Genomic DNA, 27,659 nt, shown 5'->3' on the forward strand with positions numbered 1-27,659 from the left:
ACCCACTGCACACTATTTGGAATTTGAATCCAGAACCCCAACTAGAACTTGAGATCTGGGACTAGTGGAATCAGAACATTAATACCTGGAGTGACTCCCAAGACTAAAATCTAAGCATTATTTTCCTGGCCTAATTTGTCAGATTGGAAAAAACAGCAACCAGAAAACTAAACATCCAGCCAGCAATGCTGGGACAGTAACCACTAGAGATGCTAAGTTCCCAGTGCAAAAACAAAATCATAAACAATCAAGATATTATATCTCCTTCATAAGTAAGCTACCAACCCTGAAGGAGATTCCCACACAGAGGGACTCCCTTCTAGGTCCTAGATTAGGCACAAACTATACCCAAACATCTGTTTTTATATAGAGATCCTTTATTAAACTGGAAAGAAAAGTTAAAGTGGCTGGTTTCTGACTCAAGCAGAAAAACAGCAGCACATGACTTTGCAGGTATAATTTTAAGAGTATGAAAAGGGAGGACTGTGGTAGAATGGGCTAAGAGGCAGTGGTAAAGAAGATAGGGAGCAAGAGAGAAGGGGAAGGGAACAAGGGGAAGAGGGAATGGGTATTTGTCCTGGAGGGACAAAGGAATGCCTCTGGATAGAAGATAGAGATGTGTCACATAGGCAAATGGCAGCTTATTAGGGTAAAAGGAAAAATCCTCTGTTGGGATGAGGTGTTCAGTTTTAACTGGGCATGTCAATTAGGTGAGCCAAAGGGGGTTTCTGATTGCTGGACTTTGGTAGTCAGACGCAGGAGGAAGAAGTGGCCAAAGAAGGGAATATACCCTGGTGGCTAGCTTTAGGAATGTAATCTAATGGTGCTTAGCAAGGCAGAGGGAATAAGGGAGAAAAGCAAGGGTTACCAGAGCCATGTGCTCTAGTAAGCTAGTGTTTCTTCAAACCCTATTTTAACAAGCCCGAGAAAAGCAGTTTAGTAGCAATACAAGACAAGGACTTCAAAATAGCAACAACGATATGCTCAATGACCTTAAAGAGGATATGAATAGGGATCTCATTGAAAATCGTGTACACACAAACAGTTGGATTAAATAAGATAGATAATTCAGTACATGAAAGAAGAACTTAAAAAAGAAATCTGATCACTAAAGTAAAACCAAGTTGAAGTAAAACTCAAAATGCAGCCGCCACCAATAATTTGTAGCTGCTCCTGCCTCCCTGCTACATTCTCTCTGTCAAAATTAGAGGGCACAAGAGCTACCAAAGACAAGCTTTTGAAAACCTTCTTGCATGCCTATGTCTGCATCCCGGTAAAGCATACAACTCTAACATGCAGAATGATAACACCCCCAAGAACACAATCCCGCTTGCACATCAGCTGGGGTGATCTCTCCACCATCTACTGCCTGTCACCATTTGTTCTGTGTCTCAAATTGCAGGAGACACCAGAGATTCCCCACTCTCCTTGACAGAAAAAAAACTAGGATAGCAGTCCTTTCAGGTCCCTGATGCTTTGTCACAGCTGTCAAGGCTTCCATGCTGTTATTACATAGGTCCACTGTACCTGCTGGATTTATCCATAAATACCACAAATAGTACAGAAATGCTAAGGAATCACTAACTTACCCACTGAAGGAAAGCAGTGAAGCTCTTGTCCAGAGGGCAGCTAATTCCTTCCCACTTATCCATCATTAGATTTGCAAGTGTGTGATGAAATCCTTCTCAGGTTATTTTTGTGGGTGGGAGAACTTTTAATGAATGAAAGAATTCTTTAGTAAGTGCTTAAACCAAAAGTAACTATGCTACATAACACAACAGGGAAGTCCAGCCCCCAGAACTACTCATAGGTTATAAATAGAATTTTTCAAAGTAAGGGGATCATAGAAAAATTTCTTATCTATAAAAGACACACATATATGATCTGAGGGTCACACTCTTTATTCTTCTTAAACTCTAATTCTCTTTATTCACTTTATTCTAATCTTCCCTGATTCTCCATAGCTTATATGTACATTTAACAGCAATTTTTTGTAATAAAAAAAAGTTACATAGGCTCCATCTGAGGGGACTGAGTAACCGTGGCAACAACCAGCCTCAAGGTCCCTAGTATACAAGCTGTGACCTGAGGCCAGCGGGTACAGTGCTTGGTGAAAAAGGCTGCTGATGTGTATTTGCAAGGTATAGGTCCTTATCAGCCAGACTTTGAGTAAGGGAAGTATTGGCATAGCATTTTAAGTTGTTTTGTGTTAATAACCTTGGTTATACATCTGTGACTCTGTCCTTATGAATATCTGTAAAGGTTTTAACTTATGGTCCATTTATAGAGACATTCAGTCTAGTTTGAATTTGCTCTGTGATTATAAATGAGCTAACTATGTGTAGCTTGACTTAGACTAGGGAGAAATTGTTATTTTCTTATGTTAGTCTAAGTTAAAGAAGTAAAACAGGGTTCTAAGTGTCTTACAATCCTTGTGGAACAAGAGATCTAATTATGAAGCATATTTCAGCATGTTTTCATAGATACCAAAATTATAGAACTTAATGGAAGTTGTCTTCCAGACCATCCATAGATACATGTGCCCATAAGATTGAGATATAATCATTAGATTACATATATACACCACATGAGATTACATATTACAGTGCAGGTATTGGGAAGATACCATAGCTGTTTCTGAACATGGAAACAACTCAGTCTTGCTATCTGGGGAAATCTAAAGCTAAGAACATTGGGAGGAGGCCTTATTTTTGCAACCCTCCTCTCCTGGGAATAAAAGAATGCAAGACATTCAAAGTTGCTCAACTTGAAGTGAAGTGAAAACTTGGACCATTGTCATTCTTCCCATCTTTAAAAATACTTCATGTTCTTGGCAGTTGAAGGATTGCAACACTCCTGTCCAATATGAGAGATTTATCTTCTTACTCAAATGAAACCAGCCCTGCTTCTTGCCTTGCAGATGAACTGGGGTCTGGACACTGCTGAAGAACTTTCTGAGAAGGTGAATCCTGCCCCTGCTATGTAGAGTTGAGAGCTCTGTGGAACCCACAGTGGCATGGGGAATATCAGTGCTGCTTCCCTCAGAGGAGAGTAGAAAGAGCAGGGCTTGTGCCCGCTGCTTTCCGAGCAATGAATCCACAGCAGCTAGATTCTAATGCTTCACTAAAGAAGATGGCAGACATATTATTTCACCCTTAGCAAGGCTGGAGTCAACAAAACTACATCTTGATCACTGCAGACAATAAGATAACTTTTTAAGATTTATTTTTATATGTGCCTGCTCTATCTACATGACAGAAGAGGGCATCCTGGTGTGGGAAGATTGTTAAGAGAAACCATGTATTGCTGAGAATTGAACTCAGGTACTCTGGAAGAGCAGTCTATGCTTTTAATCACTGAGCCATTTCTCCAACCCATAAAATAAGTGTAAGTATTAGTAAATGAAAAATGAGAAGTCCTTAGTTACCTTGGCTGGAGAGTTAGAAGGAACTTGTTGGCTGTGGTGATCAACAGGGTAAATGATTGGAATAGTGACATGAAAGAATTACAAGAAAAATTATTTAGTGAAAAATATATCTAGATATGAAGATGAACTCTCTAGTGTTCCAATATTACATAGCATGAGAGGTGATGGATGTGTTTGTGCAGTAGAAAATGTCCCAAGTCAGCAAAAGCAGCTACTCAGATGGTGCTTTAATGATTTTATAAGCACTTTTAATAATCTGCTTTGCTCCCTGATAGGTACTCAAGGTATAAAAAGCAGCATTTCAATCACTGCAAGAGAAAATTTCCATCAACTAGAGAGTTCATTGTTTTGGTAAATTAGTGTTTTTATTTTCTTAAAGAAAGATATAAGGAAGAGTTAGAGTTAATTTGAAATAAATTTCTATTATTTTCCATACTTTTGGAATATGTTACAGGCTTCATGTGCAGTCTGGTATAGCCTTTCATGTGAACTTGAACACAACACTTTTGATTCTGCTTTGAGGGCTGTTACCATAGTAGATGAATCTTCCCAAGTTTATCAGTTATATTGATAAACTTTCTAAATCTTTGCAGCTCTTTTCACTTTGTCCATTTAGTAGTTGAGAGACACAAAGCTGAATCAACCACGACACGGTGTTTGCTTTTTCTTATGTCTCTTTCAAATTAGTTTGTGTGCTCTCTCTCACACACACAAATGGAATTTCCAGGATGCATATATGTGAGTGGGCGTGTCCACATGTGTGTACATATGGGAAAAAATACATTCCAGAGCACTATTTTTGAGTGGCGAATGAACATGAGCCATAAGAAACACAATGTGCTGGTATATGGAATAAATCCATAGTCCAGTTTAGTGTCTTTTCAATATAAAGTACAATTCTATAATTTTGTGATAGGTACATATCTTTACAAGGTAACAAAAATTAAATTTAAAATTTTAGTGGCTGGCTAGTCCCTTCATACATAGGCTGATAACATTGTAATTTTGTTGCTTTTGTTTTGGTTGCAATATTTTCCCTTTCACCTTATGGTATTTTCTCCTTACATTTTGAGATAAATAAATTAGTAAACTCTATGTCTTCTTTCTACTGTCTGTCAACCATATTGGTATTCTTCCTGCTCCTCCTGTCTTTGACCAGGGCTTCACTTTTGAAGCAGAGGCACACCTAACCAACCTTGTTTTTCACTCTGCTCAGCCTTTGGTTTGAAGTATTTCTCAGCTTTCCTCACTGATTTCTTCTTATACTTGCAGTGACTGTTTCTACATGGGTCTGACCATTCAAAAGCTACTGGGGATCTGGGTGCTGGGGAATATTTGTGAGGATTTCCTATGCAGAGCCATTTTTCCCTAAGCTAAATAAACTCAATTTGAATGATGTTTAGCACTGACACCTTTTTATACCAGTGGAACCGAATACATTCTAGTATCCAAAATTTGACAGATTTATTCCTGTATATTTTGAATGCAATTATTAGGTCAAAACCTAAAGCAATAGTATTTCTACAACAAAACATGGATGCTCACATGTAGGTCAGATTCATAAAATGTATCAACAGCCTTCAGTTATATTTTGGGTATACTTGTCACAAGTCATAAAACATGTCAAATCTTTCAAATTTTAAACCTGTTGTATTTACAATTGATACAGACTTTAGCAGGGTTTAAGCATGACTTGTAGATAGAAAACTGTCTCTGTGAGTTAAGTAAATCAAGCCTAAAACGAGAAAAAACAAACAACTGTTGACATAATTCCACCTAGTAAATGTGTCTTGACACTAGGAAATACACTGGTGTTCATCAAAGTGACAGTTATAGGGGCACAGAAGACACAGAGAGCTTGCCCAGGAGAAGCAGCTGACTGTGAGACTTTCAGCCACTAACACCCCAAAATAGGAGGACTGTCACCAGACTCCTTGCAAGACTCCATCACTTCCCAGAAGATCCTCAAAGAAGGTCCCACCATCCTCTCCCCAGTGCTGGTGCTGCCCCAAAGCATATCACCAGAATAACCATAACCTTTGAAAAGCTCCTTGCTGATTCCGTTTTCTACCCACTTCATCGTATAATTAAATCGGTCATTAAGTTATCAAGTGTATGTATCAAGATCTCAGTGTAGAGCAGAGTATTTGCTCTTAAGAAAGGATGCATTTAGGTTGGTTTCTGACCTCACCAGTATTCTTTCTTGTTTCGGCCCCGAGTGGAAAAGCTGGGATAGACAGGCAGAGATAAACACAAGAGCATGTCCATCCCTACTCTCTAGTTTCTTCTAATCCCTTTTTCTGTTGCTTGTAAGTTTAGTTCCACTGTTCTATACACATTCCAGGAGCTGTTTTGACACATGTTCTTCCCCTGTTTTCAAATTCATCACTACTGTCTCTTCAGTAACCAATCAACCAATCAACACTGAGGTGCCAGGCTAGCTGATCCTCACACTGTTCCTCATTGAAACACCCTTCTGAGAAGAGCAGACAAGATTCTACTCCTTTATCCTAGCATTTACTTTATTGTAATTAATTCAGGGTTAGCTTTATTCCTGTTAAACAGTAATAGCAAATGAAAAGTGGCCTGCCCCAGGTGAGAAGACACTGTAGATGAGCCACGTCACTCCTACAGTGACCAACTCCTGCCATAACCCCACCTTTTTATTCCTTTTTATTTCACCTATTACTGTGTTCTGATATGATACCTGTGCTTATCTGTAACCTGAAGCTTTGAAGCCAATCACTGGGGTGGTGAGCAAGAGAAAGCTTGTACAACTCCACAGAAGGGGGCGTCAGAGTAAAAACTAAATCACTGTTATCTAATGTGACTTCTAACTCAAAATCTGAGCTGTACTCTTACCCAGATTGTCCTCACCACTAATAGTACAACAGGGGATGAACTCTGAAGACAGAGTGCCTACAGAAAATGACATTTCCATTTAATTTTCCCATGGATGTGACTGGTGATGTTAGTTTAAGATTTTACATTCTTTCTAACAATCTCTAACAAAAGGTCAAAGAAATATTTCTGCTATTGCTGTAGATTTATGGTGTTAGAGAACATGTATCTAGAAACAATTTGTCTATTATCTTGATTAGAACGAGACAGTTTTAGTAAACTATAACCATAATAGCCTAGAAACATTCTTTATAAGAACAAAACAAACAAATTAAAAACTAGTAGTTGTACATGATAGAGCTTTCTGAAGTCAGTGCGTAACACACACAGACCTCATTCTTTAGCCCGAGACATGAAAGTGTCCTCTGAACTTTAATTGATGACAGGACAGTGTGTGTGTGTGTGTGTGTGTGTGTGTGTGTGTGTGTGTGTGTGTGTGTGTTTAGTTCATGAAACTAGAAAGCGGAACATGAGAGAGGAGGAAGAGATCTCAAGGAAGGGGAGACCTAGAGATGTACACATGTTAAGAAAGCAGAAGTGAGAAGTTTGAGGGATGAAGGGAGTCAGCCAGAGAAATACAGGAAGAGGGAGAAGGTAGTGGGGAAAGGACCAGGTGAAAGAGAGCAGTGCAATGACACAAACATGTGAAAATGCCAAATGATGCCCATGACTGTGAACTGACATGAGAACACAATTCTAATAAATAACTGCAGACTGAAGTTTGTATTCCTAGGATAGCTGGAGCATAGATGGTGTGAGCATCTGAGGATGTGCTGCCATCCAGAGAAAAATGGGGAGTAAAGATTCTCTACAAAAAGATAAAAAGGAAAAAGATATATTGTTTTGTGTGGCTGGACTAACCAGAATTAAGATATTTAAGCCCTTTTTCATTCATAAAAGGAAGAATTCAAGTAAAAATTCAAGTGATACTGTAAAAAAGAAGCAATTTGAGTTAATGACTGAGTTTTTAACCTTATCAGAAACCAGCACAGACCGCTCTGAGACTTCAGCAAACCCTTCCAGCTATTACCTCACCAAAAGTAACACCTTCCTGTTCCCAATCAGATGCCTTCTTAATATAATTACAATAATCATAATCTTGAATAAAAGTCTTCTCATCCATTGGTTAATTAACATGATGATTAATCAGATATATATATTTTTTAATACCCAGGTCACAATTTGCAAAGTATGGTTTTCTTAACGTATGATAACCATGTATCAGGACTCTCTAGGTGACCAATGTGCAATTTTTTTTAACAATTACAGTAACTTTATTTGAAATAAGCATCACTCGACATATCTAATTACTTGTGCTCCCAATATAATTATAAACATGCATTATCCTTGATGAAATTTTAGTTTGGATGACAGCAGTGTGGTGAAGCTATTTTCTAAGTTTTGTATTTTATCAGACTTGACCCACAAGGGATCATCAATATACAAAAATAAACCAGAAATGACAGACATCACAATTATTTGCAAGTGCTTTTGAGTTTTTGAGTAACTTACCTGTTACTTTTGCTTTCTTTTGTCTTTTTTGTTTTGTTTTGTTTTGCTTTTTGTTTTTTGAGACAGGGTTTCTCTGTGTAGCTTTGGAGCCTGTTCTGACACTCACTTTGTAGACCAGGCTGGCCTCAAACTCACAGAGATCCACCTGCCTCTGGCTCCCAAATGCTGGTATTAAGGCATGTGCCACCACCACCTGGCTTACCTGTTACTTCTGGAGCAGAATTAAGAATCTCAAAATTTTAATCACTTGGAAGTTTAAAAAAGCATATTTAAAATTCCTAAATAGATTTATCACCTTATATACAAATGTTTCCTGTGTATGTGGTAGTTTTGTTTAACCATAATTAAAACATGACCATTTAAAAGACTTGAGTCTTGTCATATGTGTGAGTGAGTCTTGACTGGGTTTTGTGAATGCTACTCGGGAACTCTACCAATTGATCCACATCCCTATTCCATGGCACTCTGACTGGACAGTCCATTCTTTCAGGGCACCTTTAACTTACCCTCCTGCCATTCCCAGGCTCTTCCAGTGCCTCTAGAATCTTCCTGTTGTATCCAGGGTTCTCAAGTGCTTCCAGCAACACCATACAGGGTGATGATTTACTGGATGATATATATTCTTTTATTTACCTAAATCACTAATTTTTATTAAATATATATTTTGAGATCATGCCCTAAGTTCAATTTAATACTCATGTACTAAAATCTATGATTCATTGAGCACCTAGCCAACTGTGTTTTATCTAGAATACAATTAGTTATTCATTTATCTTTGTTTTATTTTGGCTGTCATTTCTAATTTTTCCTACATGTATAAAGAAAGTGTTATGTTAGGGTAAAAGGAATATAAAAACACATGGCATAGCCAATCAGAATCAACCACCCGTTATTATTATTTATTTTGAATTGAGCTGATAACACCATTTTTTATAATGTGGGAAAATAGCCACATACAAAAAAAATCTAAAAACAAGCTTTAACTATCTGAATTATTCTCAAATGTCACACTGCAGTATCTATTCCTTTTTAATTTTGCCTTTTGTTGAACATAATGCAGAACAGCATTTTCCTACAAGATTTAATCACATGGCACATATCTTTCTTTTCCAGATGCTTTTAAAGTTACATAATGTACCTTGAATTGCCATTAAATCAACTAATAGTGCATTTAAAATTTTTAAATCTTATACGTTTAAAGCCAGCTCTTATTTTTTAATTTATTTTTATTGTATTGGTATTTTGCCTATATACATGTCGGTGTGAGGGTGTTCGATCCTGGAGTTACAGTTGTGAGCTTCCATGTGGGTACTGGAAATTGAACCCAGGACCCCTGGAAGAGCAGTCAGTGCTCTTAACCCCTGAGCCATCTCTCCATCTCCTAAATTATTTTATTATCTTCAAAACTTTATGATTACTTCATTTATTTTGAAGATAATCTAATGTGATCTGACTTTATTTATTTATTTATTTTGGTCTGTACTATACCAGCAGTGAATAGCAAGAATATTTGCTCCTAACGTCTTTCATTTCTCAAATAAGTTGCATCTCCTTAGCTCTCTGAACCATCATTCAAACATTCCCCACACAGACATGCTTTCTGTACTTTCCTCCCACCCTCCAGCTCAATGAGAACCTCCCACTCAACTCTTGTCTTAGGTACTGTAGCCCTCTCCTCTGTCCTGTGGCTCAGTGACAACCATACCCTAATCTGCCAGCTGTCTTCAAGCTGTGTAGGAGTGAATAGTTACTTCCATAGTTCAAAGCAAAGGAAGAAAGCTGATTCCCTGGGTAAAATCCAAGGTGAGGCAAGAATGAGAAAAGAGACATGAATGAGTCATGCTTACAGTCAATACAGATAAAGACAGATGTTTGTGGACAACTATTTCACAACTTACACAACTTCATTATTTTTTTCTTCGGGGTCATCAGGGCTCATACAAGATGATGGTCAATTCTGATTCAGTTATGGGAGCTTCGCAAAAGTCCTTCTAAAAACCTGGACACGACAGAAAGGATGTTCATAAAGATCTAAGTACAGAAAAAGTCATATATAAAAACTTAGAAAACCAAGGCACATAAGTCATCTCTTAATGTTACGAAACGCCATCTTTTCCTTATTCTTTTTTATTGTTTTGTGAATTCTGTATAACTACTGTGTTTACATCACTTCCACCTAACACTTTCCTGCCTCCCACACTTCAGGTATCACCACCTCCCCCCTCAACTTTCTGTTGACTTCACGACATCTTTTTCTTTATTATTCTTTAAAATACTTTAAAGTTACCTGAAGTTACTTTTAATTGAAAATACTTTATATTACCTTTAAGTAATCCCCAAACAAAAATTTGGTCACTTGAGCATCTTCCCAAATACAGTCTATCATTCTTCCTGACAACATGTTGCTTTCCCATCTATACTGTTGCTTGGCTTTGACTAAGGTTTTCCTGCTATTTGCAATTTACGTGAGCTTATGTTTCAATTAATTAAGATGCCAACAACTTGAGAAATGCCTTACCCAGCCCCCAAACATTGTTGACATGTATACAGCAAGATAGCATCATCAAATTGTTTCCCAACTTCCAAGACTACAAGAATCAATATATTTTATTTTTAAACCATTATGTCTATGAATTTAGAGTATGAAAACACAAAGTAGACAAAGATACTATGTCTTGTCCATAATAGATATGTGCAGAGACAAGTAAGTACAATAAATATGGATTTTCATCTACTCACATATTCCCTGTATATTATGTCATGAAAATGGAATAATAGCGCCAAATCTTCCTGTGCGTAGTAGGTAAGACCTGGTTTGTATCACCCTAACGTCTACATGAAGACATACTCTGCTGTCCAGCCCCAACCTATGCTTTATCATTATTTTGCTCAAAGTAGTAGGAAAGGCCAGCAGAACTACTGTACTTTTTTATTGTTCACACACTAGAATAACCAGTATAATATTGTCACAAATGTTATAGGGCTAATCAATGTCTTTCTGGAAGTATCTGAGTTCTGGAACACAGGAAGGTATCTATGTCTGGTACAGTACACCTGTTCAAAACTCCATCTATGGCTGGAGAGGTGATAGGCCCTGTAAGAGCAGAACCTACTGCTGTTATTTTTGCTGATGTTGTTGTAGACAGCCTGTTGTCCAACCGCCTTCTATGAGGCATAAAAGGTATAATCTCAGTAAATGCCTGCAGTGGCAAGATTAAGAGGGAGAGCCATGCCTTTCTGTGTTAAGGTTCATGTAAGCATGGTTGGTAGTGGAGGCCAGGGAGCAGCAACATAGCCGTAGGGGAGGCAGGCTTCAGAGAAAACGAGAACTCCCAGATTTTCAAGTAAACCTGGTTAGGTATCGAGACAGTATCAGAAAGAAAAAGAAAGCAAGAAAAGGGAAATGTGTGATTTTTAATGTTGAACTTGGAGCAGTGAGTCAGCTCAGTTGTGTTATGTGGAACAAGCTCTGTAAGTGGTTCGTGAGTGGACATCTAGGAAGTGCAGGTTTGTTATTTCATTTAGGGGATAAGGCCATCTCCTTAGCTTCTCTTCAGCTCGGCCTGAAGACCATTCTCCCAGATGAAGATAGTAGACCCGGATGAATTTTAAGAATGGCAGTAATAGTATGTAGTGCTCTAAACATCGGAACTAGTTAGACTATCAGTCTCTACCAAGGACCAGAGGTGGAAATCAGATTCTTTTGACCAGAAGGAAGTCGTTTTCCCATAGTGATTACCTTTATCGCTGAAAAGGGCAGACTTCATTACAGGCAAAAGGAAGGATGATGCCACAGTGCTTTTTCTTGATTGGAGGTTCAGGTGGTATATTCATAGCAACATTATAGTCTGAACGTTCAAGGCCTGGGAATTAACAAAGGAGAGACTGCTGCATGGTGTGCTAAAGCCAAAAGTGATTGTACCTCAGGTTTTCTTTCAAACACATTCAAGTGCAGCTGACAAACTGACATGGCCAAGTTCTTCGCCTGTTGCAGCCTCATCCTGAGCAGGAAAGAAAGAAGTGGCCTGGTGAGTCAGCTTTTCCTTTTGGACCTATAAGATTTGTAAGAAAAAAAAGAAAAAAAAAAACAGTGAAGTGTAACGGTCTCTGGCTTTTCACGGTAACTAAAAGGGATACAGGAAGAAACTGCTGAGTTTCAGAATCTGAGGAAATCGAAAGCTATGAACGCTGCTGGGTGGAGGTTTGTGGTTTCTTCTTCTCTATCTACAAAACAACACGGCTTGACTCACTCAGGAAGGCTCAGACCATGAAGTAGTCTAACCTTGAATTTCTGTAGATTGCATTCTCCAGTGCTCAAGAGATGTATTAGCTTAGCTTCTCAAATGCACATACACACGCACACACACACGCACACACACACAGGCACGCACACACACACACAACAACTGCCCCTTCGACAAACTCTACAGAGAGGAAGAGAGAGAATAGGTGAGGAGAAACCTTGCATCCTACCCTGTAGAAGAGCTCAGAGTCCTGACACCTCTGAAGAAACTTCCAGCAACGTGAGTTCTACCTGCTTTCTGTAGACATTTGTTACTTCTGTGAAAATCACAAGAACAGAGGGGGAAACCTTGCTAGTTATTCTGGGGGAGGGGAGGTAGCTCCAGTCAGCAATGAACCTAGAGTAGTTGGGTTGGGAGGGTTCACTCAGGAAGATGGCAGACATATTTATTCCTCCACTACAGAGGAATGAGCCAAGAAAAATGCATTTTGCATATTTCAGATCATTTGTTAAACTTCCTAAGTGTAAGCCTGAGCAAATGGCAAGAGGAAGGTGTTAGTTAACTTGGATCAGGAGTTCATGGTTAGCTGCTGACTGGGGTGACTGCCTGGGGCAAAGTCAAGATAGTGACAAGAAAAAAATACCATGAGTGAAAAACACCTCTAGACATAGAATGGAATTTTCTAGTATCTCAGCCCTATATGGCATGACAACCAACAGGCATATGCAGTGGAAAGATGGTCAGATTCATGATATGTAAACACATACTGTTTTAACAATCTCATAAGCACATTCTATATTCTCTTCTGTATGATAAAGATGGTATTTCAGTCATTGTTAGTTTGTGTCAACTTGAGATACTTGGTTTGGCTGTTTGGTTTTTCTTTTCACTTTCTGATGGTAGGATGTAAGGGGGTGACTTACAGAATATTTTGAAGAATCTATATACCATGCCAGAGTACCTCATGTGTACTTGAATAGAAGCTCTTAAATGTTGATTTCAAAATTATAGGAATATTGGGTGTCTTACTAAGTTTATCAATTATGTTGCTAAGCTTTCTAAATCACTGCACAAAGCTTTCCTTATTTTTTTTACATTTAGCAGTTGAGAAATATATTGCTAAATGCACCATGAAATTCTGGTCTATAGTATTAATATTAGATAAATCATTTATTTCTACTCCACCTATCTAAGCTGCTGTCCTATCAAAAGGCCAAGGCAGTCTCTTTATTTAACCAATGGCTTTCCTCTCCAAGACAGACGTGGTTAGACTCATCCGGGTAAGCCACAGTCACGTGGTGATATACAGATTATTAGAAATGGGTTAATTAAGATGTGAGAGTTAGCCAAGAAGAGGCTAGACATAATGGGCCAGGCAGTGTTTAAATCAATACAGTTTCCACGTAATTATTTTGGGGATTAGCCAGGTGGCCAGGAACTGGGCGGGACGCGGCCCACTTGCTGCTCATCTTGGCAACACAAATGGCCCTTAATTTTAGGTGTCTCTCCCCATATTCCCTTGCACAATTCCTTCTCCCCTCCCCCTCTCCACTCCATCCATCCATCCATCCATCCATCCATCCATCCATCCACCCATAATTATCAAATCTATAGCCCTTTCCTAAGGAGAGTTATCTCTTCACTGTAATCCAGAGTTTCTCAACCTGTGGGTTAGTACTCCTGTGGAGGTTTGAAAGACACTTTCACAGATATCCTACATACCAGATATTTACATTATAATTCATTACAGTTATGAAGCAGCAATGAAAATAACTTTAAGGCTGTGGGTCACCACATGAGGAACTGTATTAAAGGGTCACAGCATTAGGAAGATTGAGAACCACAGCTCTAGTCCTTTATAACTATCCTTTGTCGTTCTACAGATCATAGCTTGATTATCATTGACTTAACAATAGCTACATATCTTAAATAAAAGTTAACAAAAGCATTTACTTAACTGACTATGGCATTTATATTCAGGATGATAATTAATACCTTCTTTGTTTTTCCTTTCCTTGCTCTTGCTATAGTTATTTCATTTCTGACATGTCTGTATTCTCTGTCTTACCTTTTCTTTAGAAGTTACGCTTTACAGATTAAGATGAAACCATTAGTGAACCATTTCATCCTCGGCGTCAGCCCCCCACCCCCACCCCTGCCACGAGCTGTATATCCTTGTTTCTCCTCCCTTTGATCAGAGTTTTGCTTGTGAGGCAGAGGCAAGACCAGCAAAGCCTGTGATTCTGTTCAGTCTTTACCCTGAGGTACTCTCAACTTCACTTATTGCTTTCTTGCAATTAATTCTAATATCTTTTTCTGTGTTTCTGGCTTTTGAAACTACTAAGGTTTATAGTATCAGACAATATACTTTGAGAATGTCTTATTTTTCATTTTATCTAGGTTAAGATACTAGCAACAGTTTTTTTCCTTTTTTGTTTTTAATTCATGGCAAGTTGAAAACATCAACTTATGCCAGTGGGACTGTATTTTCTGTGTTTTTCTGGATGTATTTTCCCATCCAGTGTATGATATCTACAGATGGATATTAATGCCTGTTTCCTAAATACTATATTACTGGAAACTTCATTGAGATTGGGATCAGTACCACCAAATCAAGGCAGTAGTTCAACAACAAAGCATTATGGTTCACATGTAAGTGGATTGCACACAAAGTATACAAAATACTCATTCCTTCTGTATCACATATCATTATCTTTTGGAGATGATGTGTTTTTTCACAAATCATTAAACAAATTAAAACTTCATACTTTTTTGGTTTTTTTGGTGTTGTTGTTTTGTTTGTTTTTTGAGATGGTGTTTCTCTGTGTAGTCTTGATTGTCCTGGAACTTACTTTGTAGAGCTGACTGGCCTTGAACTCACAGAGATCTACCTGCCTCTGCCTCCTGAGTGCTGGAATTAAAGGCGTGTGCCACCAGTTTAAAACTTAACACTTTTAAAACCTTTTGGTTTATGACATAATGGAACAGTGTATATAAAGTCCATACACTATTGCTTAAGGTAAATTGCTGTTGATAGTGAATTCTAATCTCTTCCTTGAATCTTTACAGGTGATCTAGCTGTGATGGCTAGTTTCAAGTCAGCTTGGCAAAAACTAGAGTCGTTTTTGTAAAACAGGACCTTAACTGAGAAAATGTCCCTATCCAACTGGCCCTTGGGTATGCCTGTAGAGTATTTTCTTGATCAGTGATTGATGTGGAGGGCCCAATTCACTGTCAACAGTGCCATCCGTGGGCTGGTAGTCCTGGGTGCTATAACAAAGCAGGCTGAACAAGCCATGGGGACTAAGCCAGTAAGTAGCACTCTTCTATGAGCTAAGGAGGAAAGAGCTTACTTTGGCTTAACTTCCACACCATACTCTATCATTAAGTGAAATTAGGGCAGGATTTTAAGGTAAGAATCTGGAGACTGTAACCCTTTCCTCACAGGGTTGTTTTTGGTCATTGTTTGATCACAGCAATAGAACCCTTAAAACAGTAGTCTTCAGGTCTGAGGGTTTACAGAGTGCTCACTTTCTTTGATATCTTTAATCATCTTAACTGTCACATGTTACTAGATGGATTTTCCTTCACTGTATTGGCCTTTTCAACTAGATGGTGCTTAACTCTTCTCAAAAGGAAATCAGTGAATAGACCTGGAAATGTAACATTCCCATTATACAAAAGATATACAAAACATAATTATTAATACAAATGACCCATAATTAAACATAATTCCTAACCCAAATAATTCCTAACCAAATGATTTAAGCTAACTTGGAATCCATCCATATACTAAGTCACCAAGGAAATACACAAATGGCTAATCAGCTCCAAACTCATGAGACCGTTTTTTTCAGGCATTTTTGGAAGTTTCCAGAAGACAAGTCTCTTTTTTTTCTTCTTCTTAAAATTTACCATGGGGAGGCAGACAGGAAGAAATGTGAGAATGACAATGAGACTCTAATTATCTACATCCCAAAGCAGGAAAAGTGACAGAAGATCGTAACCCTACAGCATCCCATACTAGGTATAAAGAAACGAATACAAAGACAATCATTCAAGGCCTCCAAAGGTATTTTAAGGGACAAGTTTTTTTGTTATTTAACAAATTGAGGAACTTGGAAGATTTAAACTGATCATAATCATGGCTTATAAGACTCAATGAACAAATAAATCTGACACTTGATATCAAAATATAAGAGAAACGAACAACTATTGACATAATCTTATCCAATAAATTCTGTGACCTGACTCTAAAAAGTATGTATATGTTCAGCACAGTAACAGTCATATGGGCACAGAGGACCTTGAGACCAGCATTCAACACCATGGGAAGCAGAATGCCAGTGAGAGATGTTTAGAGCCAAGTGGACAAGTGTCAGTGCCGCCAGCAAGGGCCATTGTGTTGTAGCCAATCAATATTCATGCACGGTAAGAAGACACAGCCCCTTTGTACATAAGGCACTTCAGCCAAGAGTGTGAGAAGAGTCTGGAACCCACTGGCAGATATCCAGAGATAGACTACAACATCAGTAAATATTAGAAAGAAGAAGATTTAGAATTTCAGCACTTGTGGTGGTGTAAATGAGAATGGTCCCCATAAGCTCATAGATTTGGATGTCTGGTCACCAGGATTGGAAGGTGTGGCCTTGTTGGAAGAGATGTGGGGCCTTGTTGTGAAAAGTATGTCACTGGGGGTAGGCTTTGAGCTTTCAAAAGACCAAGCAAGCCAGGTACAGTGGCTGTTTTTCCTGATGCCTGTGGATCAAGATGTAGAACTTTCAGCTGTTTCTCCAGCACTATGCCTCCCCAAATGCTGCCATGCTCCTCACCATGATGATGGATGAATCTCTGAAACTTTAAGCATGCCCCAATTAAATAGATTCCTTTATAAGAGTTGCCATGGTCATAGTGTCTCTTTACAGCAACAGAAACCCTAAGACAACACTCATAACCCATACTCTAAATGCTGTGGCAATTTTTTATTTCCACTTTCATCCATCAAAAACCATGGCAGACCTGGGTCAGAAACTATTGTTAACAGGGAAGAATTTTCTAGACTTATTTTCATCAGATTAGGTCTACACTCATTTTGTAAAGTGGCACATCTGGTCATTAACTCTATTTCTCATAAATGCAACAATGGCCACTGTGGCACTGGTCATTCCCTCACCCAGAAGTATCTTGGTTTTGAAACTGTCTGTGAATGTGTGTAATTCTGTATACTCTTCTTCTAATTTAGGCTCACCTGCAGTTTGAGAAATGGTGAATGACTACAAGAAAATTGTCCTTCTGTCAGGACTAAAGGGTATCAGTGACCATAATTTTAAAATAGTTAAGTCCTTGTTGAGCAAAGAACTAAAACTAAATAGAAAAGCACAATATGGTTATGACAGAAGTAAGATCGCTGACTTGATGGAGGACAAGTTTCCAAAAGATGCTGGAATAGACACACTGATAGAACTGTATAAAGAGATTCCAGACCTTGAAGACCTTGCTGATGAACTCAAAAGAGAGAAGGCAAAAGGTAATATGGGAGCACACTGGATGCCCATCTTTTCTTCAACTTCTCCAACAGCATGCTAGCTCTGTGTAGTGATCATAACTGACATAGCCTTTCACAGTGTGTGACTCAGGGTCTATAGAATGACAACATTTCACATGACAAACATATTAATAACTTATAAAACTTCCTTCTGACAAAGAATTCTGTTTGGGGGTTGAATATCTTTGAGGGCATTAGGGCAAATAAAAATGCAGAAGTTGTTGAAAGAGACAAGACCTTCTTCTACTGTATAAAGATGAGAAAACTATAAAATAAAGATAGGAATATTTTAAAAAAATATTTAAATCAATAAGTACTAATGCTCCACTAAGATACTCAACATTATCTATTCAAAAAATAAAATAAACAAAACAAACAAATAAAAACATACTCAATAATTAAATGAATGTCTACCTCCCAGAGATAGGAAGTAATTCTATTTCATAAAGTCATCAGGCTTAAAAGAAAAAAAGAAAGAAAAAGAAATTACTAATTTTTGCATAGAGACTCCCATTTATGATCCTAGTGATCAGGAGGCTGAAACAGGAAGATAGTGAGTTTAAGACCAGTCTGGTCTGTGTAGCTAGACTCTGTATCAAAACAAACACACAAACAAACAATTAACAAATTAATAGATAAAACCAAACAGAAACAAAATGTAGGAAGTCAAAGCAAATATAAACATTTTGTCATGTCACAAATAAGATCATTTCTTTCAATGGTTCTCTAAACCAGAGTGATCGCCTACAGAAGATGGTTTGTCAGTGATTATCATTACACAAGCATTTAGAGGACAGAGGTCAACACTGTGTCTTCATCTATTGCTCTCTCTCCTGTTATTAAGGAAGGGTCTCTTATTGAACATGAGGCTCTCATTTTCAGCTAAATGGCAAGCTAGAATATGTCTACATCAGTCTGCCCAGCCTGGGATTCTAAGTTGCCACCAGATCGCTGAATTCGAGTCTCCATGCTTGCAGGGCAAAGGCTTTACCCAATGAACCGTCTTCGCCATCCTAAACTTTAAATTAGTAAAAAACAGACTAGGATAAGAGAGTTGGGGTAGGACTTGACTGATGGACACAGGAGTCCCCAGGATGGAAAGACTGTGTCCATCACACCTAGAGAGAACCGTACCTGAGACAGTCCTGTGGGGGCCACCTTGGGGCCCCTTCAAGCTTCCAAAGCAGAGGTAGACAAGCACAGTGAGCTAAGCAGGAGCAGAGAGCAAACAGTACTCCGTGAACTCCAGCTGTCTCAGACCAGCATCTCTGAGTTTACTGCGTTTTCTTCCTGCTTCAGCTAAAAGGAAACAGACAGAGAAAAGCATAAGTGAGGCGAAAAGACACAGGAGAGATGAACCCAGTACTTCTCAACCAATACCCACCATACATGAAGATTCAAAACCAGGATCAGGCAGGAGTACACGGAACTCACAGGTATGTTGGCTAAGTTTCCAAAGGAAAATCTGCCAAGGTTTCTCCCCTTTTTTACCATTGTGTAGACATTTTATTTGTCTATCTCATCATAGGATCTAGTAAAAATGGAGGTTTAGAGTAACCAGTTTGAGACTCACTGGTCAGGACTACTGCATTCTTTAATTCGTATCGTGTAATTCTCTGTGATGGGAATAAAAAATCATTTCTCAGGCAAACAAGATGCCCCAGCAGGTAAAGGTGCTTAGTATCTTACTGATGACTTGTGTTAAATTCCCAGACCCCACATGTTAGAGCAAGAGAACTAACCCCCATGAAATGTCTTCTGACCTCCACATGGCCTCAGTGGTACATCCACCCAAACAGGCACAGTAAAGAAATATAAAGCATGTTAAATCAGTGTTATAAGTAAATAAATAAAAATAAATAAATAAATCAGTGTTCTTCTTTCAACCATTACCGAAAGAGTAGTCAGTCAAAGGACATAGCATTTCAAAGTCGCTGAAATAACGTCAAACCTCAACTCAGGCTTTCTAAATGTCGTCCTGTTCTTCTGACACTACAGAGATGCACAGAAAAGTGATGTAAATGAAATGTTTATTTCTGTATGAGGCAATTCGACCTGATTCGCTGTCCAGAAGATGTTGTTCTCAAGGATGATATGTTGATTCTTTTGGTGTTAAAGTTACTGTGCTTCACCTAACATTGAAAACCATGACTGTGTGATGTGGGATGTCACCTATCTGTTGCTTTAATTGGTTAATTAATAAAGAACTGCTTGGCCTTTGATAGGCCAGCCCTTAGATGGGCGGAGTAGACTGAACAGAATGCTGGGAGAAAGAAGCCGAGTCAGGCAGTCGCCATGATTCTCCCACTCCAGACAGATGCAGGTTAAGATCTTTCCTGGTAAGCCACCGTTACACAGATTATTAGAAATGGGCTAATCGAGATGTGAGAATTAGCCAATAAGAGGCTGGAACTACGGGAGGCAGAGGCAGGCGGATCTCTGTGAGTTCGAGACCAGCCTGGTCTACAAGAGCTAGTTCCAGGACAGGCTCCAAAACCACAGAGAAACCCTGTCTCGAAAAACCAAAAAAAAAAAAAAAAAAAAAAAAAAAAAAAAAAAAAAGAGGCTGGAACTAATGGGCCAGGCAGTGTTTAAAAGAATACAGTTTCTATGTAATTATTTCGGGGCATAAACTAGCCATGGGGGCGGCCAGGTGCCGGGGACGCAGTCCCGCCACTCTTATTACTACAACTGTGGGTTCAGAATAAAGCTCAATAGGAAAGGAGAGAACAGCTTAGCATACACAAGACTCGGGGTGTAGTTTCCAACAGAAAAAGGGAAAGAGAAAATGAACGGTAATCAAGAGAAAAAGAAGTTGATCACTGAGAGAAGGGGAAACAAATCCACAAAAGACGACAGTTCCATCATATGATTAAACACTCACCATATTATCAAATGCTTATGTCTAAGCCTCAGTTAAGATAAATCTTTTTTCTTGAGAGGGTATACCATTTGAAATGATTTTGATCTCAACAGACTAAATCAGTAGTTTAATATAACTAGAGTTGCTAGAAGTCAGTTAAAAGACTTTAAATGGATACCTCCAGAAATACTGAACTGTTGCAAATGCCTCAGGGGCCTCCCAAACCATCTCACATGCTTGACAGACTCCTTAGGTGTCTGAAGTAATAGCCTTTAACAGCCTCCTGAGCCCTCTGGTACCATCCATTCCTCCTATATTGTCCAGGCTCCCCGGCTAGCTCCAGCAACTTCTTCTAAGAGGGACCAAGCCACTCAAGTATCTCCAGAAACAACATCTCGTGGGGTCCAAACTTTCCAAGTGCCTCTAACCTCAGCATCTAGCAGTACCCAAGCCCCTGGAGTGTTTCTAGCCAAGGTAATGTTCTGTTTTCACAATATAATGATGGAGATTGCTACAACTTTCAACTAGCTCATTCATCCCTATCCTAACCCTCTTTCTGTTGCTGTGATGAAACATTCTGAACAAAAGTAACTTGAGAAGGAAAGGAAGTATTTTGGCTTAAGCTTCCATCATTGAGGGAAACCAAGTCAGAAACCTGAAGGAAGGGATTGAGAAGAGACCATGAAAGAACATTGCTTACTAACTTGTTCTTCCTGACTTGCTCAGCTTGTTTTCTCATATAATATAGGAACATCTGCCTGAAGTGGCACCACCCACAGAGAGTTGGGCCTTCCCCCATCAATCATTAATAATACCAACAACAAAAAAATTGTCCTATGGACAGGCTCCAGAGCAAATCTAATGGAGAAAATTTCTCATTTCCCTCTTTCTGGTAATTCTACTTTGTGTCAAGTCAACAAAAACTAACAAGTAAAATCAGCAGTAAACAGGATAAAAAAAAAACCTGTCTCAGACAGGTGTAAAGCAAAAACTGTCACCATAGAATGTCCTCCAACCTCCTCAGCTCACACATATGCAAACATTCTTACATTCATATACATGGGAAGAAATAAGTTTTTAAAATATTTAACATAATATTTAATATATGTTGAACTGACAAGCAATGAATATCGATGTAAATGATTTTATTATGTGAAACAATCCATGAAGTTTATAAAGATAATCCTGTGTGAGTATGATTTTTAGACTGTTTCTAGTCTTTTCTGGACCTGCAGAGAATACTAAAGACACCTGCAACTAAACTTCCTTCATTTCTAAAGGAAGCATATGAGAGTTGCTCCTTAAGTCCTGTGTACTTTTCTTAAGCTGCTGCTATCTTATTGTGAGTTACTACCTAGGGTACCTTAGCTTCATTTGCCAAGACTAGAGAGATGCACATAAAAATCCGCTTCTCTACTACGTATGATTAGTACAAGCTGCCATTATTACCTATATCTCCATGAACTAAGTTATACCATTCCAGCTGTTATTTAGACTTTTCTTTCATTCTACACAATTAGCTGTTTTAATTGTACCATTTATTTTTTGCTTTATGCGTTATATGCAGAAACCAAGACTAAAGACTGTACCTGAGCAACCTTCTGAGGGAAATGGTCAACACCCAGATCCCAAAAAAGTGATGGTGTTAAAAGCAACAGAACCATTCACGTATGACCTGAGAAGAGGGAAAAGGATGTTCCATGCCACAGTGGCCACTGAGACTGAATTCTTCAGAGTGAAGGTGTTTGATATTGTTCTGAAAAAGAAGTTCATCCCCAACAAGGTCATTACCATCTCAAATTACTTTGGTCGCAATGGGTTCATAAATATATACAGTGCCACCAGTGTGTCAGAGGTAAATGGTAACCAGTCAATGAATATCCCAACTACCCTGAGACAAAGAGCCAATGCAACACCTAAAATCAATTATCTTTACTCCAAAAGAAGAGGAATATTTGTGAATGGAGTGTTTATGGTAAATAAGGTAAGCCACCACATTATTCTGTAAAATGTCTCATGCAATCTCAGATTTTCAGTCTTACCTTGCAAGATGATAATGGTTAACTTACTGCATGCCAAAACTAAAGGCCTCCTTGATCAGTGTTGGGGACTAGGGTTTCCTGTCTTTAAGTGTGAAAAGCAGTCTCAATATACTTCTCAGGGTACCATGAAGAAAATTGTTTTAGAAAGAGATTCACCGAGACTCTGACATTTTTCAAGTAATACCATTTTTACTATGCATGGACATTTACATTAACACTCGTATCGTTAAGATTTTGTTTCTTTGAGTTCCTCACCTCCAATTTATTGAGAATTTGATGGTGAAGGAGAGTTGAAAGATCGGTGGAAGATAGAGTGTATTGTATAACAACCAGAATACAAACCAAAGTATACTCTTCTGCCCAGAATGCACCAGGTTGAAAAAGCTGGGTTCTTTCTTTCTACCTGTTAGGAATAGTAACAGCAAAGGAATGTCTCAGCAGCAGAATTGTTGAAGCTGTCCATGAGAGTGGGGTTAAGCAGGTCAAAGGCAAAAGCTTCTTTCTTCTGGGTCCTTTTTTTTATGCTTCCATCAGGGGTGGCCCAGATTTAAAACTGGGTCTCCTGACCTCAAGTGATCTGAACTTAGGATCCGTCTTGCCACCTCAAATGATCCAATCAAGAATAATCCCCTACTTATGTATCCAACTGCTTGAGTTTTTGTTGACTCCAGATATGGTCATGTTGACAGTCAAGATAAGCCACCACAGTCAATATTAAACCTTAAAAAAGGTTTACATATCGGGATTGGCAATGCAAAATATCTGAAGCTGTTTTGCCCCACAGGTCTAAACTGACAGCTCCATTTTTCCTGCCCGAGCCAAGATTCTGCCCACCCCCTTTACTTCTCATGACATGACAGTGTCTGGCCATTTCTCAGAAGATGAGTATTAACTTTCTTTTACAGAAAAATGAAACAAAGGACTGCATTTGCTATGAAATCCAAGATAACACAGGGATGATGGAAGTGATGGTCTATGGACGACTGACCAGTGTTAACTGTAATCCAGGAAATAAAGTTAGACTCATGTGCTTTGAATTAACAGATGAGGGTAAAGTGTACCTGAAATCTATGAGGCACAGTAACATGAAGGTATGTGCTCTAGGGGAACATCCTCCTTCCCAGGAATCATGTTTTTAATATCATAGTAAAACCACTGCAGGTATTGCATAGATAATTTAACAGGTAAAAGGAAGAAAGTTTTCAATTAATATATGTAAACATCCCTTTCTGTCCTTTAAATTATGATCATTTTAATCATAGAAAATGATGGAAATTCACAAAGATTCTCAAAAGCCATTATGTTATTGGTAGGGCATAGGGACTCTCCCTCTTAATTCCACCACTCAGGGGACTGAGGTAGATGGATGGATCTCTGTGAGTTGGAGGCTAGCCTGGTCCCCACAATGAGTTCTAAGCCAGCCCAGTTCCAAAACAACTAGCTATTTTGTCCTAAGTTAATTAATGAAAATATTGAATTTATTAAAGCAGAGAGATTATTATCTCATAATCGAAGTATGCGACTTTGATTAAGAGATATGTATCACATTCTGGCTCTGTGGTTTTTCAAATTGACTAATGACATGAAGAAACTAATGATCCTAATCTACACCATAAAAATCATGTCCATTGCTGAGGTTCATCAGCAGAACTCGCAGCACATGTATTCTTTTTTTTTAAAATATTTATTTATTTATTTATTTATTTATTATGTATACAATATTCTATCTGTATGACTAAAGGCCAGAAGAGGGCGCCAGACCTCTTTACAGATGGTTGTGAGCCACCATGTGGTTGCAGGGAATTGAACTCAGGACCTTTGGAAGAGCAGGCAATGCTCTTAACCACTGAGCCATCTCTCCAGCCCTACATGTATTCTTAAAAGGACACCTGGAGCAAATTAGAGCACAAAGAAACCAGAATCCATGCTCTTGTCCCTCTGATGCACACATCTCAGCAGGATTCCTTGTATAGTAAAGCCAGTCTAAGATTGTAGTGGAAACAGATGAACTATAGGAGCTGACCTGCTGAGTCATACAGTCTTGTTATTAGAGTCCCCAGGTCTCAGGACCATTGTCACCATTCTCAACCCTCCTCACAGCTGCGGCACCAGGCACGCATTTTGCACAGTCTTCCTGCCCTCCTGCCCAGTGAGATCACACCATGCAACCCTTGTCATTAGGTGTTGTGCCTCCTTCTCTTCCGATGCTCCATGACACCGCATGCTTTTCCACCTTCACTCATACTGGGTAGGAGGAAAGAGCTCATGTTGCAGTCTCAAGCAAAGATCAAAAATCTGACTGCAGGGGCAGAAAAATTATTTAAAGAAGCTGGCAATGTGAGAAACGAGGGGTAGCTCCTAGAGACAAGACAGTGTGAGTAAAGGGGGAGGGTGTGGCCAGCATTATCAAAACCAATCTGACCTCATCACTTTCTTCTTCAAGGTCATCAAGGCTGAGAAATGAGAAACAACCACCCTATCTTGCTTCAATTATGAAACCATGAGTTTTCACTGTGGAGACTTGGACACCTCTGATGTTTATAGAGATAAGATCTAGTTCCAACTACAGATAAAGATCATATGTGTAACAGATAAAAGTCAGTTCTTTGCTCCAGGAAATAATGATTTTAATTTTATCCTTTTTCCATTTTTTGCATTTTAATCAGATTATTTGATTTTATAATGCTTATACGTTGAAAAGAAGGAAAGCTTTTTACTCTGAATCAAGTACTTCTGCAATTTCATCCATTTGTTACTTGCTTTAAAAACTCGATCATTCCTGTTCGTTCCTCTCCCCACTCCCCATCTACAATAGGATGTCTGTTCTATTTCCCATCCACAGTGAAGTTCGTGTTTTATGCCCTTGAGCTTTCCTTGATACTTGGCTTCTCTGGGTCTATAGATTATAGAATGGCTATCCTTTGCTTTATGATTAATATCTACTTAAAAGTGACTACATACCATGTTTGTCTTTCTGTGTCGAGGTTACCTTACTCAGAATGATCTTTTCTAGTTCCATCCATTTGCCAAAAATGTCATGATGTCATTGTTTTTAACAGCTGGGTAACACTCTCTTGTGTAACTGTACCATTCTTTGGTTGAGGGACATCTCGGTTATTTCAGTATCTGGCTATTATAAATAAAGCTGTTGTGCAAATGTGCTTGTGGTATAGGGCATTTGTCCAGGTGGGGGGAGGATAGAGGGAGGGACAACCGGAATTGGGAGACATCTCTGGTGGTTTTAAAGAAAATGACCCCCAAAAGTAGTGACACTATTAGGAAGTATAGCTTTGTTAGAGTAGGAGTGGCCTTGTACTAGGAAACAAGTCTTTCTGGGAATGACCTTGAGGTCTCCTTTGCTCAAGCTATACTCAATGTAACACACAATTCACTTTCTGTTGCCTTTTGGTCAAGATGTCAAAACCTCAGCTCCTTCTCCAGGACCCTGCTGCCATGTTGTGTCATGAGGATAATGGACTAAACCTCTGAAACTGTAAGCCACCCCAATTAAATATTTTTCTTTAAAAGGGTTTCCATGGCCATGGTCTCTCTTCACGACAATTGACACCCTAACAAAGACACCTAGTGCAGTTGAAACTCTCAATAATCTATAAGGGTGACCCTAGCTAAGACGGAGGACAGGAAGCCTGAACTGGCTTTCTCCTGTAACCAGGCAAGACTTCCAGTGGAAGGATTGAAACATCAACCCAGGCAAAGACCTTCAACCTACAATTTTTCCTGCTTACAAGATACGTTGGGGTAAAGGTGAAGCAGAAATTGTGGGAGAGGTCAACCAATAACTGGTTCAGCTTGAGACCCATTCTTAAGAAGGAGTTCACCCCTAGCACTAATTGCAGGGCCAGAACACAGAGGTGAGAAAGCCCAGAGACCTAGGAAAGAACTAAACAAGATTGGTGGAAAAACATCAATGAAGTGATTCCTAATGATGTTCTGCTATACTAATAGATTTGGGCCTAGTCCAATGGTCATCTGAGAGACTTTACCAAGCGACTGATGGAAATATCTGATGCAGAGACCCACATCCAAACATTAGACAAAACCCAGGGAATCCTGTGGAGGAAGAGGAAGGATTGTCGGAGCCAGAAGAGTTAGGGACACCTCGAGAAAACCCACAAAATTAACTAACCCAGGCTCATAGACTGAGCCAATGACCAGGGAGCCTTCATGGGACTAACTTAGACCCTATGCATCTATGTTGAAGTTATGTAGCTTAGTCTTCTCTTGGGACTCCTAACAGTGAAAGCAGTGGCTTTCTCTGACTTTGTTGCCTGCTTTCCAGACCCTTTCCTTCTACCAGGTTGTCTCACTCAGCCTTAATAGTACAAGAAGTGCCTTGTCTCACTGTGACTTTATATACCTGGCTGATATCCATGGGAGGCCTGTCCTTTTCTGAAGAGAAATGGGGGAGGAGTGTATGAGAGTGAAGGTGGGGAAAGGGTTGGGAGAAAAGGAGGGAAGGGAAACTTTGCTCAGGATGTCAAAAAAAAAATAGCTGGGTCTGGAGATCAGGGTGGAGTAAATACATTTCATGAAATATTAATGCTTTGGGTGTAATATTTAAGGATAAAGCCTTGCTCATAAAAGGTGTGTCAACCTCAGAAAAATCAAACTCTCAGTAAAAAGCAGGTTGAGCTTGAAATCCAGCTCAGAATGCAATTGCCAAGACCAGTGTCCTCAGGAAGGGTGCAGTCCTTTCTCCGCTTTTTCCTGAGTAAATGTGAGTGTATTACAGAGTTTAATCATTGGAAATAAGAATTTCCAGAAGTGAATGATAAGAGTACATTCTGTTATTGGCAGAAGTAAGAAAATATCACTTCCAGTTCTAGGGAGAAATAAGGTCAGGGAAGTTTTGAGAACAGGAGGAACATGCCCTAGAAGAAAGCAAAGACAAAGAATTAAGAGAGTAGTTATGAGCCTCAGGGAAGGCTCCCTGTGGTGTTGGTTACCTTTCTGATTGCTATGACAACATACCTAGCAAAAACAACTGAGAAAACGGAAGGTATGGGTTTGCTCACAGTTTAACTGTAGAGTAGGGTGAGCTTGCTGATCACAGCCTAGCTGCAGCAGGAAGTGGGGAATGATATGTGCTCTTAGAGAGCTCTCT

The 27,659-nt window shown here is 39.0% G+C and overlaps 1 protein-coding gene across 1 annotated transcript; it reads left to right on the forward strand.

The window, feature by feature from the left end:
• The first annotated feature begins 2,876 nt into the window (after positions 1-2,876).
• LOC130874720 (pyrin and HIN domain-containing protein 1-like) lies at positions 2,877-25,705 on the forward strand. The gene is made up of 7 exons (XM_057770165.1): positions 2,877-2,962; positions 17,327-17,611; positions 18,929-19,065; positions 20,817-20,966; positions 22,060-22,476; positions 23,440-23,625; positions 24,978-25,705. Exons 2-7 carry the CDS (start codon positions 17,347-17,349, stop codon positions 24,996-24,998), a joined length of 1,176 nt encoding a protein of 391 aa, XP_057626148.1. The 5' UTR covers positions 2,877-2,962; positions 17,327-17,346; the 3' UTR covers positions 24,999-25,705.
• Positions 25,706-27,659: the final 1,954 nt, after the last annotated feature.

This window comes from Chionomys nivalis, chromosome 5 (genome assembly GCF_950005125.1).
Source record: "Chionomys nivalis chromosome 5, mChiNiv1.1, whole genome shotgun sequence".
Taxonomy (NCBI): domain Eukaryota; kingdom Metazoa; phylum Chordata; class Mammalia; order Rodentia; family Cricetidae; genus Chionomys; species Chionomys nivalis.

Bases quoted from the DNA above. Each gene is read 5' to 3' on its own strand.
- LOC130874720 (XM_057770165.1), top strand. From the start codon at position 17,347: ATGGTGAATGACTACAAGAAAATTGTCCTTCTGTCAGGACTAAAGGGT. The intron at 19,066-20,816 runs GTATGTTGGCTA...TATATTGTCCAG, and splicing joins GGAGTACACGGAACTCACAG to GCTCCCCGGCTAGCTCCAGC. The intron at 20,967-22,059 runs GTAATGTTCTGT...CGTTATATGCAG, and splicing joins CTGGAGTGTTTCTAGCCAAG to AAACCAAGACTAAAGACTGT.